Raw genomic sequence first — 22,191 nt, 5'->3', positions numbered from 1 at the left:
GAAAGTACAGTTTAAATATCTAAAAATGATAAAAACAGCAAGGAGGAAAGATATTTGTTAATTTTATGGTGTCAATATATGAGTAAATTAAAGACATTTTTAAAAGTAAAGTAGTTGTTTTATGGTTGCTGGAATAAGCTGATATTGATGTAGCCTCTCTTGTTCAAAATAATCGTCTTTAAAAAGGACATTATTACATGATGCCCTTATACTGTACATGCTCATATACACTGTGTTTATACTTACCCATCTGACAGGAAGAATTTGGTCCTCTCAGTACAGATACAATGTTTTTCAAAAGATTCACAAAAAGTCTAATCCTGGAAAAAAAAAAAAGTTTAGCGTATCTTATTGATATATCTACACAGAAATGCGTGTGTGTTTTTCTAAACAAACAAAAACCAAAACAAACAAACAAACAAACAAACAGTTCCCTGTAGTCAGGAGCTGAAAACACCAACGGTGTGTGAAGAGAAATTAATAAGTGGATAATCAGTGGGTAAAGATCAGTCTGACAGTACAAATGTCAAAAAGTCTGAAGGAGTGCTTCTGTCCAACACCAATGCACAGTCCTCTGCACACATGGCAGCAAAATTAAAACTAGAACTCAAACATGTCATTCTGCTTCTTTGCCAGTTTAGCCACCTCCTGCCGGATAGCCTGGACAAGCGCAGAGGTGGAGAGGCTGCTCAGGGGCATGCTGTCCATGTCCTTCAGCACCTGGGGCAGACATTGCTGGGATGCAGGGCTAGAGGCAGTAGCTGGCTGCTCCAGAGTCTGGTTGTATTGCAGGGGGAGCCTCCTGGTGGGGCTTCCCTGTGGGTAACGAGGATGAGGAAAAGCCTCTACATAGCCAGGTAGGGGCAACTGAAAAAGAGTGGACAGGACATCAGAGATACAGCAACTTCATGATTACAAGGTACTAAAATGCTACTAGTTTAAGAATACAGGCTTTACAACACAAGAAATGATAAAATAATAAATATAATAAATGATGAAAAAAATGTTCATTTAAAATATGTGCAAATCTTCAAAAAGACACTGCATGAAGCAAAGAGACTGGGGACAAAAGACAGCAATGAATACAAACACAGAGAGTCCATTACAGGAGGTTATAACACAGCTAACAGGATGAATGTTAAGTAGGAAGTAGGAAGATGCTCAACCAGGCTCAATTCTGTTTAAGGAGTACATGACAACAACTAAACAGCTAAAAAAGTTTGTGGAGAGCCAGTCTGCTCTAAAGGAGCTAAAGGAGGCACCACACTCCTAAATCTGCTCTGCACGAGTAAAGATGGTCTAACACTACAACATGATGAATATCTCTGTGTACAGTGTGTGAAAGAATGAAACTCGATAAGGTTGTGTCATATGTTGAAAGGTACAGTCAGTGGGCTTACGAATAAATGTACAATTTTACATATATCTAAGTTATGTTGTTTGCATAATGTATGCATCATTTCTTGAGCTAAATGTCATTCAGAATAACAACAAATGACTGTTTATTCATTGCTTGATCACAGACTGATGTATAGGTCACATTAAATACAAGACGTCACACTTCACACTGTTTGACACCATATTTATTGTCTTTAATCCATGACATATGTCTATGAAGACTCTGGTCTAGGATATATGTTATATCCAAGACTTTAAAATTCAAGCAACTGGACTCATAGCGTAGTTTTGTGGAAACCATGCTATGTGTCCAGCTCCCCCCCTGGTTTTAAACTCTTGGATTTAATGGAGTGACACTGTCCTATCAACGCATTCTTTTAGAGCCCCATCCTTTGCATTGCTGTAGTGACAGGCTCTGTAAGGGCTGAAGAAGGGGGGGGGGGATTATGAAGTGGATAAACTATAGTATCAATGAAAATCTAAATTGAGGATGGACACTGGGACACCCACAGTATTCCGAGTGGACTGCCTTTTTTAATAGAATCAAGTTGTTTCTAAGCAGGCAAAAGGGTCTTCCTTACAGAGTCTGCCCACTGTGGTGGTACATCCTCAGGTTCAGGTGGATACGACATCCAGGAGGGACTGTGGTAGGAGGTGGGTGGCGTGGAGACTAAATATTCTGAGTAGCCGGGCCTGGTGGCTGGGATGGCATAGACGGCTGTTATTGGATTTCCTGTGGGGAAGAGTTTTTGTTCCAAATGGTTTATTTTCAGAATATTAAAATGCAGGAAAAGAATAAGTGGGCATAGAAACAAAGAGCATTATACTCATCATCTCATTATTTTTACCTGAGTAGTTGGACACAGGCTGCTCTGCAGTGATAGATGGAAGTACTGCTCTAGCGGTTGGCCCATATGGGTTGTTGTCATGTTGACTCCGCATTTCAGTGACAGATGTCTCCGAGTTCCTTCTCTTGGGCCCCAAGTCAGAAGTGGAACTAAGTTGGACAGAGGTTGGAGAGTCATGAACAAAGAGCTGCTGCAGCACTGCTCCACTAGATGGCAGAGAGACTCCACATGCAAAAGTGAGTTCTTTATTAGCATTCTTGCCATCTCCCAATGCACTATTTCAATATTAAAATTTATACAAGACCTTAAATCATCCTGGCCACAACGTGTCACCTAGTGACTATCTAGGCCCCTGAATATGAATTTGAATGTAAATGAATGTGTAATATCTTTTTGGTTTTGGGACACTATAGGTAGTGTGTGTGTATATCAATCTGCATGTTAGTGTGAATTACCGTCTTAAGGCGGTCCCAGGAGGAGGCCCGGTGCGAGGTGGTAAAGGGGGAGGAGAATCCATGGCCATCTCGGGAAGCTGGGTGAAGCGAAAAGCCTTCAACAGATAGTAAAAGCCATTTAGGGATGAGCTTCATCTTTAAGGTCATTATAGAGGGCAAATCTTCTTAACCCACTTACTGGTTTAGGCAGGCTGCACTGATACACATCTGCACCATATGATGGTACCCACTGTAGGCCTCCCCGTCCACAGCTCATTGTGCCCGGAGCACTGGTCACCACGTCTGCATAAGGAAGGGGAGGCGGTGCAGCGCTGTAGTGGTCAGAAGGTGGTTGGTGGTGGGAGTGTCTTCCAGATGTGGATTGCCCCCCTGAAGCCAGGCTGAATGCCTCCTCCAGCAGCAGGTGCATCTGCTGCCGCACTTCATCAATGGATGGCTGTGAGCTCAGAGTGGATGTCTCTGAGTGGCCTTTCAAGCCGTGGCCATACATGTAACCCCGCGGCCCTATGAGGCGATCAACATTCGTCTCCTCGATCAGCTCCGGCTCAGTCTATGACATAAAAATACACAGAGTGAAATGAACTCTACATAATTATACACCTATGAGCAAAAAGTCCTGCGGTGGCTTTTAGGTGATGGCTTTTGTGGGTGAATTTGTTGCAGTGGCCACCTGAGCATGCATGTTTTGATTTACACCTGGATCAAATATTAATATTAAGTTAAACCTTTTTTTGAGTCTATGGGAAACAAACAGATACACTGAGAAAGATGGGAAAGCACTTTCTGTCCGGCTCAGTCACTGTCCCTCAGTAAATTATTGATAAGACGTTGACTGAGCTAGAGGACGTTGTTTTATGTTACTCTGATACTCTGAGAAAAGTAAACAGGAAGAGTTTGATCCAGTTACTGTTGCAGAGCCAACCTCATCCTCTCTGCTCTACATATTTCCTGCCTCCTCATCTTAATCTTCCCACTCTTTTTCTTACATTTTCTAAATTTCCTCCATTTATTATGCCCTCTTCCTCAGCCAGTTACCATCTATTCAGTCCATGTATTCAGTGATAAATTTATACAAGTCAAGGCTGCCCTACTTCCTGTGTGAATAGAGGGTAGCCACGAGAGACCCAGTGTAGTGCACCTCATAAATCAGCCCCCCAGTAACATGGAACAGCAGAGACTTGCATCTGCAATGATGGGGCCTGCAGCTACACTGGTCCCTTTGTAATCAACAGGAGCAGGAGTTCTGAAAAAGGCCTGAGTGGCCAGAGTGGTAATACTAACTGAGCTCCACCACAGTGTAGGCACAAAACTATTACGGCTCTAGAAATGGTTTGCTCATATGACCACTCTGCAGTCCTAATAGGTATAAGAAGGTGTTTTCAGAACAGATATGTGTAGAAAAAGTACAGAACTATATGAAAATATTAGACACAGGCCATTAAGCCAGATGGGAATCGCACAAAATCAGAGATGGTTGAACCTGCACTTTTCTTGCTATGACAAATCAAATGGCTAACAGGTCAGTGAGAGTTCAGTGAAACATTTCCATCAGTAGCCCAGATTGAAAGCCCTTTCTGGAATGTCTTCTCACTATGAGCTCACATACTTGTATTTATACTTCATGACAGAAAAAGCCATATACAGAACGATAATGGAACAATAAAAAAGTGGAAACATAAACCAGTCATCCTGAGATGCATTATGTATCCAAACGACAGGACCTTATAAATCTTGACTCTTAATTATGGATGAACCACTTCTCTGCCTTCAGCTCAACACAGCACACTTGAAACCACACCTGTGCAGAATAAGGCTGGTTTCTAGCCCTGCTTCAGCCCTGTGCCTGTAAGGCAGATTTAACAGTGATTTAAAAAAAGTCCTTTCTCTAAAGCTATTATTCTGGTTGGGGTCCACCTTGGGAAAAGCTGGAGGTTCAGCTGTAGCTACTCTGAGGATTCACTAATCAATGTGGTATCTTTCCAAGATACTTGTGTTCTTAATCCAAGTGCACAATGTGCACTCAGAGGGGAGATGGCACTTATAGCGGTGACTTTGAAAGAACAAACTTCATTTGTCCGACTCAGGCGGCTCATTATGGGTTAGGCTGAAAAGTAGAAATAAGGGGAAGTGGATTTTGTCGCCTCACAGAGCATCTCGTTACACCTAGCAATCACAACTACAGCCAATTATTAACAGTGCTGCTCATTTGAACATTTGAGTAAATAAACATGAAAAATGTGACGCTATCTTTTGGTGGGTGACGACTCACATCATAGCCACTGTTGCGGATGCCTCTCCTGGGTCTCTCTCTCATTACCAGCAGGTCCATCTCTGTACCTCCAGGGCTGGGACTGCTTAGGCTTTGTCTGCTGCGATAGGCAGTCTGCCCTACCTGGGAGTGCCTGCCAATTAGAGTAAAGAGTGGATTCAGTTAAAATGAGATCTGGGGTGGTTATTAATTTAAAACATTTAAATTACTTTTTCAGCTTCAGTGTGCCTGCAGTGAAGGGGGATGAAGGATGGTCTGCTACAACGAACTTTATCAGTTTTATTGTGCCGCACATGATGAACGGGGGGGGATGTATTAGAGTTATTTGTAATTGCCACACAGACAGCATACAGAGGCTTGGGATTAAATATCTGGCACACTTTTAAAAATAATCAATAGTTGTTTTTTCCATATCAGCACTGCAGTATTGATCTAACACACAATATATAATAAACATCATTGATATATATTGTTTCATTTCATTATGTGATGATATCAATGTGTGTTGGTGTCATCGCTGATCAGCCATACAATAGATCTGACAGTGAATGTATGTTCATCTTGCTCATCAAGAGAATATAAAAATATCTTTCACTCAGTCAAACCATGAGCTGATAGTATGCAGCTCTGATTGCAGCTGGTATAGAGCTCAGGAGGATATATGTTAATCTAGTGTGGAGACAGTTAACACAAACTGCAAACCAAAGACTGTCCACATTTATGAGCGTCTATACAGCCCAAACAGGACAGAACCAGCATAATGGACTGTCCAACACTCTGCCAATCCTCTTATCTCCATTATGGAAGCTCAGGACTTGGACCAGACTAATCAGGCAGGCCTGATGGGTCTCTCACCGACAACTAAGACAGGATAATGACAACATTAGAGGAGACAGTTTTACATACAGTATCTACACACCAATTGGACAAGGCAAGACCAGGCTGAGCAGGGATGGCTAACTCTCCATGGTTCCAATCCATGTCACCTGCAACACTGTGGCTATTGGATTTACATGACAAGTCTCCATAAAATCCTACATAAGGATGGATTTTCTTTCTTTTTTTTTACAGTCAAAACCCAGGTTCCGCTTGTTTTTCCACTCTCACCTCCTGTGAGACTTGACATAAGTGGAACCTCGCTCATCATCTGGCTCCAGAGGTCTGCCATGCTCACCGGCTGCCCTCTCATGGCTATGACGCTGTTTTGGTGCTAGGGCTCGACCGCTGCTGCTGCCATTGGTGGATGGGAAGTCATAGTAGCCCTTCCTCTTTGCCTTCAATCTCAACTTGTTTCTGTAGTGTTCAATGTCAGACTTCTGTTTCAGTGCCAGGTTCACCTGCAGGGAGGAAAGACCACAAGAAGCAGAAGAACATCACAACAGGAGATCAGAACAAAAGCAGACACAAGACTCTTCTTGTTGTAGGTGGTGTAGGTTCTGGCTAGTACTGCCAGTACACTGATTATTTTCCAGTCATAAAGGCCTGGCTGAAATCCTCATCATTGCTCAGATCTATTTATTATTGGCTAAAAATTTGCATTACTCTAACATTGATTCATTGCTCTTATTTAGGCAATTAAAGAGAACACACGCCTTTAGTACAATCTGTGTTTATTTGTCCCTGTCAGTCTGTGTATCTTGATCTATGTGCATGCCCCACCTCTCCATTGACGATGGCTGAGTCTTGGCTGCGGTCAGAGGATGCAGGATGTGAGTAGTTGGTCTGAGCCGCCATGGGCTTTATGGAAATGAGCTGCAGGGAGCCAGAGGAGGTGTCATATGGATCTGAAGAACAGAGAGGGGGTTCACTCACAAAGAGACTACAAATACCTCTAATCGGTACAGTGTCAGTCAAAGGGGAACAAACTGTCGCAGGCCCTTGTTGTGTCTCTCTCACTGTTGTCACCTTGTCACCTTTGGGGTTATGTCAAACATGAGTTGTCTGTGTCAGCAAATGAAGCTAGACGCAGACATGAGATCAAAAAGATAGCTTTGGCTTCTGAGCTATTGGCAATGCATCTCTGTGTTTAATGAAAGAAACTGATTCTGGTCTTTGACATCAGACAAACTGGATTCAATTTTAGTTTTCCCTCAACTCAGCTCATGAATTATTCAAACCTACCCATTAGGAAAAACATAATCTAGCAAGCTCATTCCAATTTACAAGCAAATTATTTGAATTAGATTCATTTAACTCATGCTCAACACATCTACATAGCTTCAGTCAACAAAAATAGAAATGTATAGAATTTCAGCATCTGAATGTTTTTTTTCTTATAATGCCCAGTATCTAGATTTAAGACTTTATATTTACTTTCTCCTGTTTTGCATCGGTGCACGTGTGCGTGTGTATGTGTTCATCCCAGTGTCACAGCATCCACTAGTCTGACATATTGTATCATGTCAGCAGAGTGTCTGTCTCATGCATATTCATCAGGTTCATCTCTGCTTACTGCTGAGCAGCTACCTCTCTGACAATATAAAAAAATCTGCAGTGGCACTGCTCACACCACCTGTGTGTGTGTGTGCATAAGAAACTGAGAAATTGCAGAAGTGCTTCATGCAGGGAGGAGGCAGAAGGTGAAAAAAAGAATTTTGGCATTTGTGACACACCTGACCTTGCCTGCAAAGGCGCGTTAGAATAAATAATTTGCATTTGCATCATCGTGTGACTCTCACCGTCCCTCTTGCGCATCTCTTCCTTTGTCAGTTTCTGCTGCGCTGTGACTTTCGGCACCGTCAGGCCCCTGCCGGAATTCAGCTTCTCTGATTCGTTGCTGATGACGGAACCATCCTCACTTGGCAACTTGCTGCAAGTAACCATAGCAACAGGAAAGGCGGTGAGCTCTCAGGAAGCTGGGCACCCGGCCAGGTTATGTCATCCCTTCCTTTGACAACCTCACCTTCTGCTTTCTTTCTCTCTCTCTCTCTTTCTCTCTCAAGCCTGTGTCTTTTAACCATAATGTAATATCATTGTATTTGTTTGCAAGGTGAGAGAATGACAGATATTAAATCCATCACTACAAGCTGCCCGTTCAGAGATTATTCAGTGTATGATCACAATTTAAATGATTGTCCCAAAATGGCACAAAGACAAAAAACTTAACAAAAAAAACAACAAACATCATTATTAGGTTTAAAGCCATGTGATAGTTATTGCTGTAATGTGAATGCGTGACCATGCTTTGGGACATTTAATTGCCTTCTTGAATTAGTGTAATTAATCATTTTTCTATGTGTATTCTATATGCATCGCGTATGTACTCCTAAGTATGTGTCATGTACATTTTCAGCTGTGTGTGTTCATATCCAGAGCAAAGCAACACTGGTTCTTGCATTAATTAGACAAACAATTGCTTTATCCAATTCTTGTTTCACTAGCTGCAAACTCTGTAGTTGGAATTATAGCTGATCAAGCCTTGGCTCAGAAGACCGCGAGGCTGAAAGTGACATCAAAGCACCGCGGTCTATCCCCTAATTGTCTGGTAACATTGATAACAGCAAAGAGAGACAGTGGAACAGCGGCTGCCCTCCCCTGCTCTAATTGAGGCAGTGCTGCAGAGAGCTATGGCTCGATGCAACAGTCAAAGACCAGAACAGATGTGTAAAATTAATTGAGGTGTACAGAAAATGTTTACACTGGATGGTTGTATGTTGTGTATCCTGGTTGTGTATCCAGCATCCTAGACCTGAAAAATCAACATGTCATACTGAATACATGTTTTTGAAGATATAGGTAAAAACCTTGGAGTATTATTGCAAAAGTTTACTTAGTCAGACAAGGCTCCACAGGCATGTACAGGGAGATACCGTACAAAACACAGACACAGTACAAGAGGTGAATGACAGGTTTTGCCTCCAGATGTCGACACAGACGACAGTCGACAGTCTTCGGTCGTCTGTGGTCTCAGCATCAAGTAAAAACCTAAAGTCATGTTCTGATATTATGACATGACAGCTGCTTTTCCCCTAGTTATATGTTCTACCCTGCATGGTGGCAAAATAATGAAGTATAATAGTGTGATACTACTAAGTACTGTATATGTACTGCTGGGTTCAGTTGTCAAACTACAAAAACATGCTGTTCTTGCATTAAGCAAATATTCATCAGTCTGTAGTAAAAGAGTCAACTCTTTGTCCTACTACTAACACAGGAAAGATGAATTTCTTACAAAACACTTGCTGCCTTAGGACTCTACAGATTTCCTATTCTCTCTATAAACTTCAGAGGATATCATATCACCTTGCATAGCTTGGAAAATGATCCCTATTTGCATACCTCAAATATATAATTTAGTATGATTTAACATGGCAATTAATTCCTGAGGCTGCGTTACAAACTGTCAGATGAGTAAAAATGGTCAATTTCACCTGCACGCACAGAGAGCTCTGCTAATGTTCGCCTGTATCATTAGAACAAGGTAGGAGGAGGGCAGGCAACAGGGCTGAAGGGATCCCTGTGTTTCATCTTTCTTTCCTCCCTCTACGTGACCCAGGAGAACGAGCAGCAGTACAACCCTTCAGATAACACACACAGACAACTGAAAACAAGTGTATCACCCTCTTGATGTTTTCTATCAGTCTCCATTGAACGAGAACACTTACTGCAGAGTACAGTGAAAGCAATTACACAAGAACTGTAAATTACATACATCTAAGACATAATCTTACAGTTTGATGGCAGTTTTTAGATTTTGGTGAGGAAGCATGAGAAGGAGAATAAGTGTAGAGTCACTGATACCTTTTGTGTTTGTCAGTGGTGAGACTTTTCTTGTTGGCAGTTCCATCTTGCTGCAGGGCCTTTTCTAGTGAAAGCGGTGCATCCCGAATTTGTAGTGACATCACTAAGGTATCCTGACTGACAGGCAGCATCTCCTCATCTCCACCCTGTTGGCCCAGGTGCTGCTTAGCATAGTCAAAACCCTGGACTGGCTGATGGACATGAAAATGGAGAAAGACCAAAGAGGAAGCTTCAGTAAGAATGATGTCCTTTCACTTATTTAGAATAATAATTAAAAACAGATAAGTATTGTACTGAAAAATAAAAAAGGTACAGCAGAGGTGTCACAGGGACAAACATTACAGAATAACAAACATAGTACATCTTTTAATGTCCAGAGGATTTAGGGAACTGGGATTACTGTGCCGCTGTGCCTTTAAATAGATAAGGACAGATTTAACCGAGGCCCCTTCATGTTCTTCCAAAATCTTGTCAAATAAATGACTCACAGTGGGCGGTGACAAGATGAGATTTGAAGACTTTCAGAGAATTATACTAATGGAGTTAAACATCAGAATACATTGGTGGATAACAGGGAGGAGGAAGAGGACTCAATCTACAGTCGCACTGGACATCAGCGCTTATGAAGAAAGGTAACATGGTTCAGGCCAACACACACGTCTACACTGAAATATTTAGGACTACTCTCATCACAGTGTCATAAACTGTCAGACACACATCACTGCCTCAAAGCAGCAAAGCCATGGTGCAAAATCAATGTGTGATACTCCCCTGAAGATTCAGCCTCTATGTTATAGCACTCACACACAAACACACAGAAAGTAAAGACTTTCATTGAATCCGGTTTTCTCAGTAACTGAAACTGCTGCTCTAGCCAGTCTCAAAAACAGGAAACTCTAACAAGGCTGTATGATGAAAGGGCTTGGCTTGCAGACAGTACAGAATGGGTAGTGCAAGAGCCTCATTTAGATTTTTAGGAGCAACCCTTTTTAAAAAAATAAATAATTTCCCTTAGCTTTTACATTACTTAACAGACAGAACTGGCCCATATACTCTGCCTAAAATGTTAAGGTTTGTTAAGATGTTCATCTGATCTCTGCAGGACCTCAGACTGTGTGTAATAACTTCTCTGAAGTTTCTTTTCCAGCTTATTATGGGTTGTATTGCTTTCTCTCTAATGAAAATCCATAAATAAAGCAGTGGGATGTGGAGTGTTACATTTTCATTTATCTACACTGATGTGTGCCAGTGAACCACTGCACCAAAGACACAGAGGGTGAAAAGATACTTTTCATTAGGATGTGATGCAACAATAACGGTTTTCACTCCTCTGCACAGAATAAACACGGACACAAGAATTCATTCTGACTGGAAAAAAAACAATCCTTATAATAACCACTATCTGTAAAGCTTTCAAATACCAGCAACACCAGCCTTTCATCCAAGAAAATCTCATTGTGAAAGGTTTGTTTCTGCAAAGTGTTCTTGTATCCTCAGTTTTCATCATCACAGCTGGAATTATTGAAGTATTATAGTTGCTGTCTGCACAGAATTCCATTCAAATCCCACTGTTGGCACAAATGAGCTTTGAAAATGAAAACATGATGAGAAAAATACAGAAAAGGCAGATACCTGGTGATAATAGCCCACATCTCTCCGATATGCCATCTGAAAGCCAGAGAAAAGTTTTAGACAGTGAGACTGACAGATTCTGTTAATGCTTTAAAATGAAACAAGACACTAAGAGTGTATACTGCAGCTAATATGGAAAAATAAACAATACATCCTAAAATGTACACAGTTCTGTTATCTGCATACCAACCCAGCCTCACAGACCCCCACTGACACTCTACACAATTTGCTCATTGAAGCTTGGACTGCAACTCATGATTATTTTCACAATCCAGAAATCTGCTAATTGTTTTCTCAATTAAACGTTTTATCAGAAAGTAGCAAAGAATGCCTGCTGTAATTACCCTGAGCCCAAGGTCTTCACATGAATTTGACCTACGTCATCAATTTATACAAAACTACAAAGCAGGGCTGACAGTTTAAACTTGATTGAATTAAAGAATTGGTTAATATCAAATGATGATTAAAAGTGTTTATATACCTTAGCTCTGGGGTTGAGGTTACCAATGGCATCAGCTTTAAAGTCATTCTTATTCTTTCTGCACAGTACAGCTGTGATGATGATAATAATTAATGTTACTACGGAGATTGGGGCCAACACTGCAGCGATTATCCAGAGGTTGTTAGGAGGGTTCTTGACCACAGCTGAAAAAAAAACAAACAATTTTTCACCACTGCTTTACTGGAAGGATAACAGCCTTCTATTGCCAAAACATACAGAAACATTTATCACACCCACGCAAAGTGACACTGCACAGCTCAACCTGATATACAGTAAGCCTGATTCAGCTGTTGTAGGCAACAATCTATAAGAGAATGCTGCATGCTCTGCTCTCCTCCCTCCCCTCTCTGTCAACCCTTTCTCCCTTCCCTTAGCAGTGCAGCAGCCCAAACAAACAATGTCCTGCTGGGAGCATTTCAGAGAAAGATTAGACTGCAAAGAGCTCTCACAACCTGTTTTTTTCTCTCTCTCTTATGCCCTTCTCCCCAACACCAGCGTTTCTCTCCAAACTCAGCATGAGTCATGTGTTTTGGGTTGCATGTCTGTCTGCGAGTATCAATTTGCCTAGTCGACAAATGCTAGAAGGATGCTGTGCTTACGTTCTGCTTGCAGCTGGACAAAGTGGCCCAGCGTGAGCGCCATGGTCTGGGAATCCACTGTGTTCAGGACCTTGGCAGCAGATGAGCCTGATATTGGAATGCCATTGTTTTGGATGTAGTAGGTCATCTCTGCTGGATTCTTTGAGCCTGAGATCCTGCGGATGCTCACCATCTGATCGGAGAGGAAAAGGGATGGATTTCCATAAAATGCTATTAAAGTTAATCCTTGCCTTTCCTATGGAGCCTCCTGAGAGGAGAGAATTTGTTAAGTAAAAGATTCAACCTCTGAGAGGTTCCCTAATTATCCAGCGCTGACCAGCACATGTGCAGAAGTGCATAATAAAGTGTACATCTTATGAAATATTCATAGTATTAGAAATGAAAACGATTTGACTAATTTGACTAACATGCCAGGTCTGTCAGGCAAAACATCAGAATAAGATAAAATGCCTGGCTTTCCTAACAGGCTTCTGTGCCAAGTCTTTTACCTGGACAGTGAAGCTGCCGACAGTAGTGGCTCGTCTAAAACGAGTGCCCTGCTGGCCTGCCAGCACGAACAACTCTGCCAACCGCTGCTCCATTAGACTGGCAAAGCTTTGGTACTGTCCCTCCAGGCTGGCATTGTCTACATCCTGGATCACTGCAAATGTAGTCGAAATGTAGAAGAAAGAGGGCGGCCAGAAGGTTGTAAAGAAAGAAAACAAAATGTCAGAGAGGACAGAAAGTAGCACCAAAGAGAGAAGAGACAGGGGCAGAGTTATAAATGCACTATACATGTGTAAACATTCAAAATGTATATAAATGAATGAGAAACGAGAATGTTTCTGTCCAAAAAAAACACCTGATCCAGCTGCTCAGTTTTATAACAGCAGTAATCCTGGTTGTATATCTCATTCAGTGTGTGTAAATCCCATTATGGAGGGGCCGACCTTGAACTGACTCGGCCTCTTGTTGCAGTGAGTGCAGGGTTAAGAGCTACACGGCCTGATCTCAGGGACCCATCCATTATACAATATTGCAGTGTGGATGCCCTTGAACACTGAGATATATTGTCGCTGCTCAGCATATGGAGTCATTCATAAAGCCCAGAGAGCAAATACTACCAAGGACTCCAACAATATGCACAAAATTGCGTCTGTGAAAGGAACCACTTCAGATTATAATACATAAGCAGATGCATTAAAGCTGCCATAAATAGTACAACACATTTCTACATAAATACACAGTGCTACACAAAAGACAACAGAATGATAAAAATGTTTTTTTCTGGATCATAATGGATACATGTTATAATATTAAACACATAACTTCACCAAGAAAAAGTTACTGTTCATAATAATTGATTAACGTCCCTACCTGTGATAACCCAGAAGTCTCTGGTTGCAACAGAAGTGTTTAGATTGTGATACTCCATTGCTGCAAGTAAATAAAAAAAATATTAATTATAATTAAATAATTAAACAAAGAACAGCACACATCACTGTGACAATAATTTTATTTTTTTATTTTATTTAACGAAAAATGTTCAGAAAATAAAAAACCCAGCGCTGATCATGGGAGCTGAATACAGTGTTTTAAGGAACCACTTCTGGAACAAACATCCTGATACTTCTGATCCCTTTTAATTAAGAAGGTGTGGGCAGCTTTACAGTTCGATGTATTTTTGTGTGTTTGAGATCTCACTTTAAAGTCTCATTATCACTAAATGTCAGACAAACACAGAAGCAACAGGGAGCTTTAAGCTGTCTGAGCTCTGGTCGTCTCTATGTTCTCTTACATCTATTTCCTGCCTGATTAAGCTCTTGTGCTGGAGGCTGGTGCAGTGTTCGGGGGAATGCTGTATCAGTGGCCTGTGAAAGCCGACTCGCAGAACTGCACACTCAGGCATGACAGGAGAGAGGGGTGGAGGGGGGAGAGACTGGTGAGAGGAACAGTACGGGTTTTAGCATTGGTAATGGATAGGGCTGCAGGGCTGTCAGCAGAATCAGTTCAATGCTGTCTATAAGCTCAAATCATGGAGAATTTTAATCAGTAAGGAGGTTTCTCATGAACCTCTGCTGCTTTGTGATGAGAGCCACGGGGGTTAAACACTGAAGAGCATTTGTAATTCATTTCAAGAAGAGAATAAAATTCTCAGATAGAACACTATTATTAAAACAATATTTTATATTCTCCACCATCTCACATACATGTTACAGTATAAAGGACTTTTTTTCAGCCTTACTCAAATTGAGAGAAACTGTTGGCGAGCTTGAGGGGGAGTAGATGATCTAAGCACAGCAGTCCAGCCTACACATGTGCCACAGGAACGATGGTGGTGTTGCAAATAACAGTGAGTGGTGTGAGATCCTGGGCCTTTTCTGTCAAAGCAAGGCCCAGGGTGGTCAGAGAAACCCCCACTGTTAATTATTTACTGCCATAATTGGCTTTGAAGTGAGGAGGCGGCGCAGCTAGCATATGCTCACTCCTGTGAACAGTGTAATATCACTAGCAGTGAGGCTGCTAAACAAACAGATACAACACACAAATCATCTTTCTTTTAGTCTCACTGGCTTTTCTTCCACATCAGTTACTCCTTCTTCAGACACTCACTTTTGTTTTGAGTTCTTCTGTCTCTCAGCTTGGCAACCAAAACATCTTGCCTGCAGGTAACTTGATTTTCCGTCTTGATTCAATCACAACACAAAGTGATTTTTAATTTAATGCTTACTACCAGAGATCCTATTCATCATGATACAAACTGTGTGTTACCCAACTTGCTATCTGATCTGAAGTTAATTCCGTAGGAGGTTTTGAATTTAATAGATGACTTGTGGTCTTTTGGGTTTGTGTAGTTGCAGCATAGTTACAACATGCTCTTTTTCTCAGTTTGTTAGGCACAACCTCCAAGTGTGTAATCTTATCTTCTGTGGTTGTCTGTATCACATAATCTATTGCAGGCTGGTCTGTTATGTAATGGAGGATTCAGGCTGCACACATCAGCTTATAAATGTTATGTGCCGGTACTCGTTTGTTGTGTGTATGTCTGTTATGTGTGTCTCTTTGTTTTCCGTGCAGGTTCCCATGTGCACTTCTGGTGAACCAAGTGGATCATCCACAGCTGAGTCTACTTGGTCCTCATCAGCATGCTTATATCAGCTGGAGGTGTGCACATGGCCGGGGCCAGTGGGCCAACTTGTGGACGCAACGCGCCTTTGCTCCGTCCCGAGGGATGAGAGCAAGATAATCAGCGCTGATCTTTTCAGTTTTGCTTTTGTGTTTGCTTTGTCGTTTTTGGTTATATATTTTAGTCTCTTCCTCAGGCCCGGGTAACATTCTTGTTGCTTCCCCTCATCCCCTGGACTAACGGGGGAAATAACATAAAGAAGAGAAATATAATGTGGCCATACTTTATTAAGCAGCTTCCAGTAACTGGGAGCTAGACAGTCACAGGTAAATGTCGAACTGAGTCTGCAAAGAACCCACCAGGCGCTGAAGCAGGAGGCAGCATGTGTTTTTTTTTTTGTTTTTTTTTAACACATAGACAAGTTTAAGAGGATCCCTAAAGTCAATTTCCAGAATAGGCTAAGCAAGAGAATGGCAAAGGTTAAAATAAAATGCTTTAAAGATTGGGCTCAGCCTGTGGGTATTACAAAGAGGCCTCCCTGGCTTAAGTCAAGGCCCAATTCAAGTATCAACTCTGCTGTGATCCTGAGTCTGATCTTACAGAGCTCAGTCCTGTCAAACTGACCACACTGCAGCTTGGGAGTCTTATTTCTGCTTGAACAGAAAGCTAACCAGTGGTGAAATTCCCACACATGTCCAATGGCGGGCCCTGATTTTCCAATAGATGTTTTTGTCCAGGCTATATTTAAATAGATTTTCATAAGACCTAAGAGGTGTTTTATAAGACACAGAGGCCTGTTTTTGAGTGTGCCCTGTGCACACAAAGATAAAAAAGGAGCTCAGTAGCATGTGGCCAGTGTGGTTGGTTGTATTGATTAGAACTTGCCTCAGTGAACTAAAAAAATGTAGCCTGTGTAATGACTGCTGAACATGAAAAATCTCATGTTATTGGCTACAATCTGCTGAGGTTTCAAATGCAATGTGCGATGTAATTTGTCATGTTGACTGCAGGGTTATGATGGAAGATGTTTCATTGACTTGTTATTGCTTCAGAGCAAGACACTGTGGAGGCTTCTGTTTACACACAGAGCACCAGAAGACCCGAATCAAGAGAGTAAAGTCTGCTTCTGCTTAGACATCAACCCTGACACATTAAACATTTCCAGGCATTTCCCTTGTGAAACTGTGTGTGTGTAAATCCCTGCACCAGCCGTAGGAGCTTAGTTCTCTTGGAGAACCTTTATTGTGAATTTGAACAAGGTCAAGCAAAACAACGAATCTCTTCTCAAGGGATTAATAAAGTACTGTAGAGATGATGTCTCATTATCTGAGTTCTATATCTGCCATAACTCCCTCTGCTGAGCAGTCACACAGGGGACGGAAAGAGGCTGCACACTGGGAATCCAGTGGGATTTGCTGTTTAGACTCCTGCTGATTTCCTGTCACTCTTCATTTGTTTTTCAGTGAGTATAACACTAACACAGATGGAGGCTGAGTGTGCCCTCAAAGGAGGGTGAGATGAAAGACTCAGTCTTCTCATCAACTATCTTTAAATGACTCAAACATTAAAAAAAAAATACAACTGTGATCGAGACAGCAGAAGAATAGTCACAAACATCCAATTACTGAAAAAAATGGACGTCAGTCAGACTCAGGCTTCAAGATTGCCTACATAAGTCCATGAATCCAGGAAAAGCTCAAAATAAATGAATCAACGTCTAAGTTAGGATCAGGTCTTGATTTCTATTCCAAAGGTCTACAGCTAAATTACACAGAACTTCCTGCAAATCTAAGTAAAGTGGAGCTTTTTCATTTCTTTTCAATTTCAATTTAATGTAGAGAAGAAATCATTCCCAAGGGACACAAGAAAAACTTTCAGTCCGTGTAAAGCTGTTGAATTACTCCACACTAACACGTGTTTTCAGAAGGCAAATTGTAACTTACGCTCAGCAATGATAAGTGGTGGATAGAAGAGGAAGTAGCCCACCAGCTCAGCTGACAGCTGACCAAGGAGGTTTGAAGCAGCACTGCCATTAAGAAAGACAGTCCCATTCCTCACAGTGTAGACCAATGACACAGCAGGAGAGCCTGCTGTCAGAGAGACGCTCAGCATCTTGGAAAAAAAAAGGACAACATGAAGTGTGAAGGTCAGAGGAGAGAGCGTGGAGAAACATGGGTATTACCCCCAAAATGCTTTGGATGATACTGTTTACTGTAACATGTAAAGTATATCAAATTCTCTTGTAATTGGAACAGAAGGGATTAAAAAAATATATTATTTTTACTATGGAAATCATCAAAAAGCACAACAGCTGAGAAACTGGCAATTCATGAAACAGTGCACATATCGTAGCATCAAATCTTTTCATCCATGCATAACCATCAAATTAGCTTTAATATAGGGTGCACTTTATTGTGGCATCTCATTAAAATTAATACAAACATTGCCTCTCCAACATAATTAATTTGCATTTCAGAAACACCTCTTAAAAGGCACGACCTTATACACTAAGGCACATTTTAGCTCAATTTGCACAAAGTCTGAGTCTGTTTGTGGCTGCCAACTCTCATAAATCACCTGCTGATACTGCTGAACAAACTGTTTGTGTTATCTCATTCTGTATGTCAATACTAATCTGTTGCAAACTGTATTTATTAAATTCCAATAAATAATAATTCCTTCCAAATCTCTGTCTAAGGGCTGCATCATAATGTTTCATCACAGTACCTGAACAGACAGTCTGCTGTTAGTGTTGAGCACTTTGGCCTGCGCTTCAGAAAAAACCTTCTCAAGCCTCTGTTCCATCATTTGAGAGAAGCGACAGGATCGAGGATTGTCACCTGCTCCCACAAACTGCAGCACTGCAACACAAACAGGTGACAAAAACTGTTAACACCATTTTAAGGTGCGGGCAAACATTTGAACTATTCCTAGACGATTTCTTGGAGAAACAACAAAATCACAAAACTCAAACTGCTGTGTCTTATGTTTTGTTTTCATCTTGACTGAGCACCTGTTCTGAGCTGGAAGCCAGTGACTGGGCTGGGTCTCCATAATGCAATTGGGAGAGGCAGAGCTGTTACCATGGGGAGATACTGTCGCAGGTCTGCAATCAGCTTATCGCGGCCATATGATGCCAAACCTTCCAGCACCACAGACGGAGGGTAAACCATGTCCCCTCCCGTCACATGATAAGCCACTGTCATGTTGGGAGAACCAAATACAGTCTCCACCTGAGAGAGGAAAAATAAAGAGAAATAGATGTAAAGTAGTAACACCTAAAAGTCAAAGGGTGTTTATATCACTACATCAATATAAAAAAATGAAACCCTAAAGGCAAGACCGAAGTAGAACTGGGATTATACTAAGTCACTAATGACAGCGTGAAGAAGAGGAGCGAGATCATGGAATACAGATATGTGGGTAGAGCCAGGAGGGACTCAATGGCTGAGAGAAAGTGAGACTAAAGACTGGCGAGACCGTTAAAGAGGTGAGTCTGGGACAAAGAGGCTTATGTTCTGGCACCCAAATTACTGTGTTCATTATGGTCTAACAATTTTAAGAAAAATTTGGTTTTGCGCTACAATGAAATGTACAAAAGAGCTTGACTTTTTGGTGAACTCTTCGAACACGGAAATTAGAAGAGGGCCGATGACAGATCTAGGTGTGTGTGTAGGAGAGGTGAAACCATTCAGATCCGTTATCTAAACCCATCTGAAAGCCTGTGCTGACAAGCAGATCCACTGGTCGAAACACTGAGAGCCCAGTCTCTGTATAGCTGAGAGTCAGCCTCCTCACAATTCAGCCTTGTTACAAGCTCTGTGAAAAGAGCCCTTTATTATCACTTCATCCTCTCGGGCTTCAACCATGTGAAGGTGTTATTAAGAGATTGCGTTTCGAAACACACTTTCTGACTCTATCTAAAAGAGTGTGACAGGCTGCAACAGATTAACTCGAACGAGCTCTGCTTTAGCTTTCAAAAAAGTCACTGAAGACATGAAAAGACACCAAAATAATTCACTATTATTTTTAAATGCTTCAGAATGTCTTATGGTTCAGCTCATTTAGTCTATTTCTCATCATCTTTTTAGCATCAACTCGGCACATCGTTCTCCTCCCAACCATTTACAACCTATAATTAAACATAGAAGCAATTTCCCCAGCCAACAGCTTGCTTCCCATTGGAGGAAAACGCAGTGCCACTAAAAGAAAACCCAAGCAATGTTTAAATGGGTGACAGGAGTGCACCGAAGCAAGACACCTTCAGAGACTACAGAGAGTGTGTGTGTGTGTGGGGGGGTGGGGGGGGGGACTTGTGAGAGCAATGACCTTCACATGAGCAGGACGAACACACAGGCCTCACTCTCAATGATTTGATACTTCCAGATTGAGAAATACAACACGGCCAGATTTCACTGGACTGGACATGTACAAGCAAACACACTCACACAGAAACACACACACACGCACGCCTTAAAATACACTCAGGAGAGTATTTTTTTGCAGGAAGGAAGTGCTTTTTTGTTCTATAACCCTGAAAACAATTGTTTAAAAATTACTTTAGTTCTAGCAGGTTTTTTTGTCAAACATCTGCACATCTTGTTGGTTCCAGAGTGTCTTTATCTCGTCGCCTTACACTCTAATGTTTGCTTCCATGGCTCTTCATACACAGGTGCTCCTGATACAAACTCACACTGTGAGGAGGCATTAAAGACTTACTGGAGAGAGGGGAGAGTTTCTGGCACAGTGGAAACCATGACTGGATCCACAAAAGACTAATCCACACACACAAAGATTATTGTGTGTGCAATGGATCTGTTTGCACTGTTATTATGGAAGAAATTCTGGGATTGGTTTCCCCTCATTTTTTTTGTTAAAGTCAAATTTGGTGTGTCAATCTGTATGATAAAATGGATTTTGGTGGTTAGTTTCATCAGAGTGCTGCGCTCTGTCTCTACATCTTATTTTAACGTTGGTTCAGTTACTCAATATGTGACACCACTCTCTTTCTTCTGGGACACATTCAGTCAACCTAATTTCTATATTAGTCCTCATCTCTTCCTGCATAGCCTACATGAGGGTCCTTGGCATAAGTGTCTAATACACAATTATACACCCCCAGTTTTATAGTGAGTGTACAGTTAAAAGCCATTTCATGACAAAAGGTTGTTATTTTCTGTTATTAAGCAGCTGAGGCTTGTGAAAAAGTAGGTCACTTCTGTTCTATAGTAGCCGAGTATGTATAAAAAACACTGGCTATAGACACTTAGAAAATGAGGATTAGAAAGATATATTCAGTTTCCATCCTTAATCTCACTACTACATGCCACTAAATCCTTCACACTGGTCCTTTAAGGACCTATCTGTCTGTATCTATCCACTACTTTTTTCGGACCAGGGTCTAAAAGTCTTTAAGTCGGGTCTAAATCAAGTGTGAGAGGACCCTAAAAGGAAAAAAAATCAAATGAGACACAATTACCTATTATTTTACACAATGCACGTCTGAACTACACACTGACCCAATTTCCTGTCTCTGAGGACCAACTTGTAACAACCAGCAAACAAGGCTGACAAAAACTGTGTTTTTTCCATTTTGAATTCACATGCATTCGTTTGGATCCTCTGCTGGAGCAGCAGGGGGTGTCTGACAGTAGTCAACTTGTCAAAAGAAGTCAATCCCTGCCTGTGTGAATGCTGTCTGGATGTTTAGATGTTTGTGAGGCCAATGTGTAAAAGTAGTTATTTATTGTTGTTTCTGACTAGGGTTAATTTGTCTCAGTGTTTCCAAGGGTAAGACTCTATTTGGAGACATTCATTTGAAGACAGAATACAGGCATGTGTTTGTGTATATGTGTGAAATGCCAGCATTATTAAATGGTATATATTCATTAGACAAGTTAAGTAATCAGCAGTCTGACCTGTGCTTGTGCATATGTGTCATTCAGAGCCTTCCTCAGGCCTTGACTCAGTCCTCTTCGCAGGTTCTGCCTCTGAATGCTGTCCAGCCTGTTTCTTCTTACATAGATGGAAACAACTAAATGAATAAAAGAGGGGAGAGACTGGGATAAACATGCCAGAAAAACAATTCATTATTTGTTTTTCTTAAGACTATAAGTAACTATTGTTTACCTGTTTTCACCCACATTCTCTCTGTGATGTTGCACTGTTGTGGTGGAGCCTCTGTGGTCGTAGTGAAAGGGGAAAGGAAGATGGAGGTGACACCTTTGGGAGGACTCGTTTTTGGGATAGGTGGTGTGAAAGTTCTCCTGCTGGTCTGAGTCCTGGTGGCTGCTGTGGTGGTGGTGGTGGTTCTCCTGGTGGGCTGCAGTGTGGTAGTGGTTCCCGACTGTGTGGTGAGTCTTAGGGAAGGCATGGTAGTGATGGGGTTGGTAGTTTTTGTGACCGATGCTACAGTTGTGGTGGTGAACTTCACAGAGGCTGTCGTGGTGTCCTGTCGTGGGGTCAGTGGTGATACCTGAGATGTCCTCTCAGTGGGCACAGCAGAAAGGGTGATTCTGACTGACTGAGAGGGGGATAGACTGGCCTCTTTTTCTTTGGAGGAAGTTAGCACGACTGCTCTGGATGTTCCAACAGTTAACTCATCCAGCTCTGCCTCTGTAAGAACAAACGTCTCTGTCACTG

At 41.6% G+C, this 22,191-nt stretch overlaps 1 protein-coding gene across 1 annotated transcript; it reads right to left on the bottom strand.

Moving 5' to 3' along the window:
- Positions 1-501: 501 nt before the first annotated feature.
- Positions 502-22,045, bottom strand: kiaa1549lb (KIAA1549-like b). The gene is made up of 21 exons (XM_028402168.1): positions 21,679-22,045; positions 21,468-21,583; positions 18,563-18,782; positions 18,277-18,410; positions 17,493-17,661; positions 13,800-13,859; positions 12,932-13,083; positions 12,444-12,615; positions 11,824-11,987; positions 11,343-11,378; positions 9,711-9,901; positions 9,530-9,532; positions 7,643-7,779; positions 6,630-6,754; positions 6,078-6,307; positions 4,971-5,103; positions 2,880-3,251; positions 2,702-2,796; positions 2,247-2,395; positions 1,980-2,131; positions 502-867 (listed from the first exon to the last, which is right to left on the bottom strand). The coding sequence occupies exons 1-21, from the start codon at positions 21,920-21,922 to the stop codon at positions 601-603; spliced, it is 3,321 nt and encodes a 1,106-aa protein (XP_028257969.1). The 5' UTR covers positions 21,923-22,045; the 3' UTR covers positions 502-600.
- Between the last annotated feature and the right edge of the window lie 146 nt (positions 22,046-22,191).

The sequence above is a fragment of the Parambassis ranga genome, chromosome 3 (assembly GCF_900634625.1).
Source record: "Parambassis ranga chromosome 3, fParRan2.1, whole genome shotgun sequence".
Taxonomy (NCBI): Eukaryota; Metazoa; Chordata; class Actinopteri; family Ambassidae; genus Parambassis; species Parambassis ranga.
This window is presented reverse-complemented; position numbering and strand designations above follow the sequence as displayed.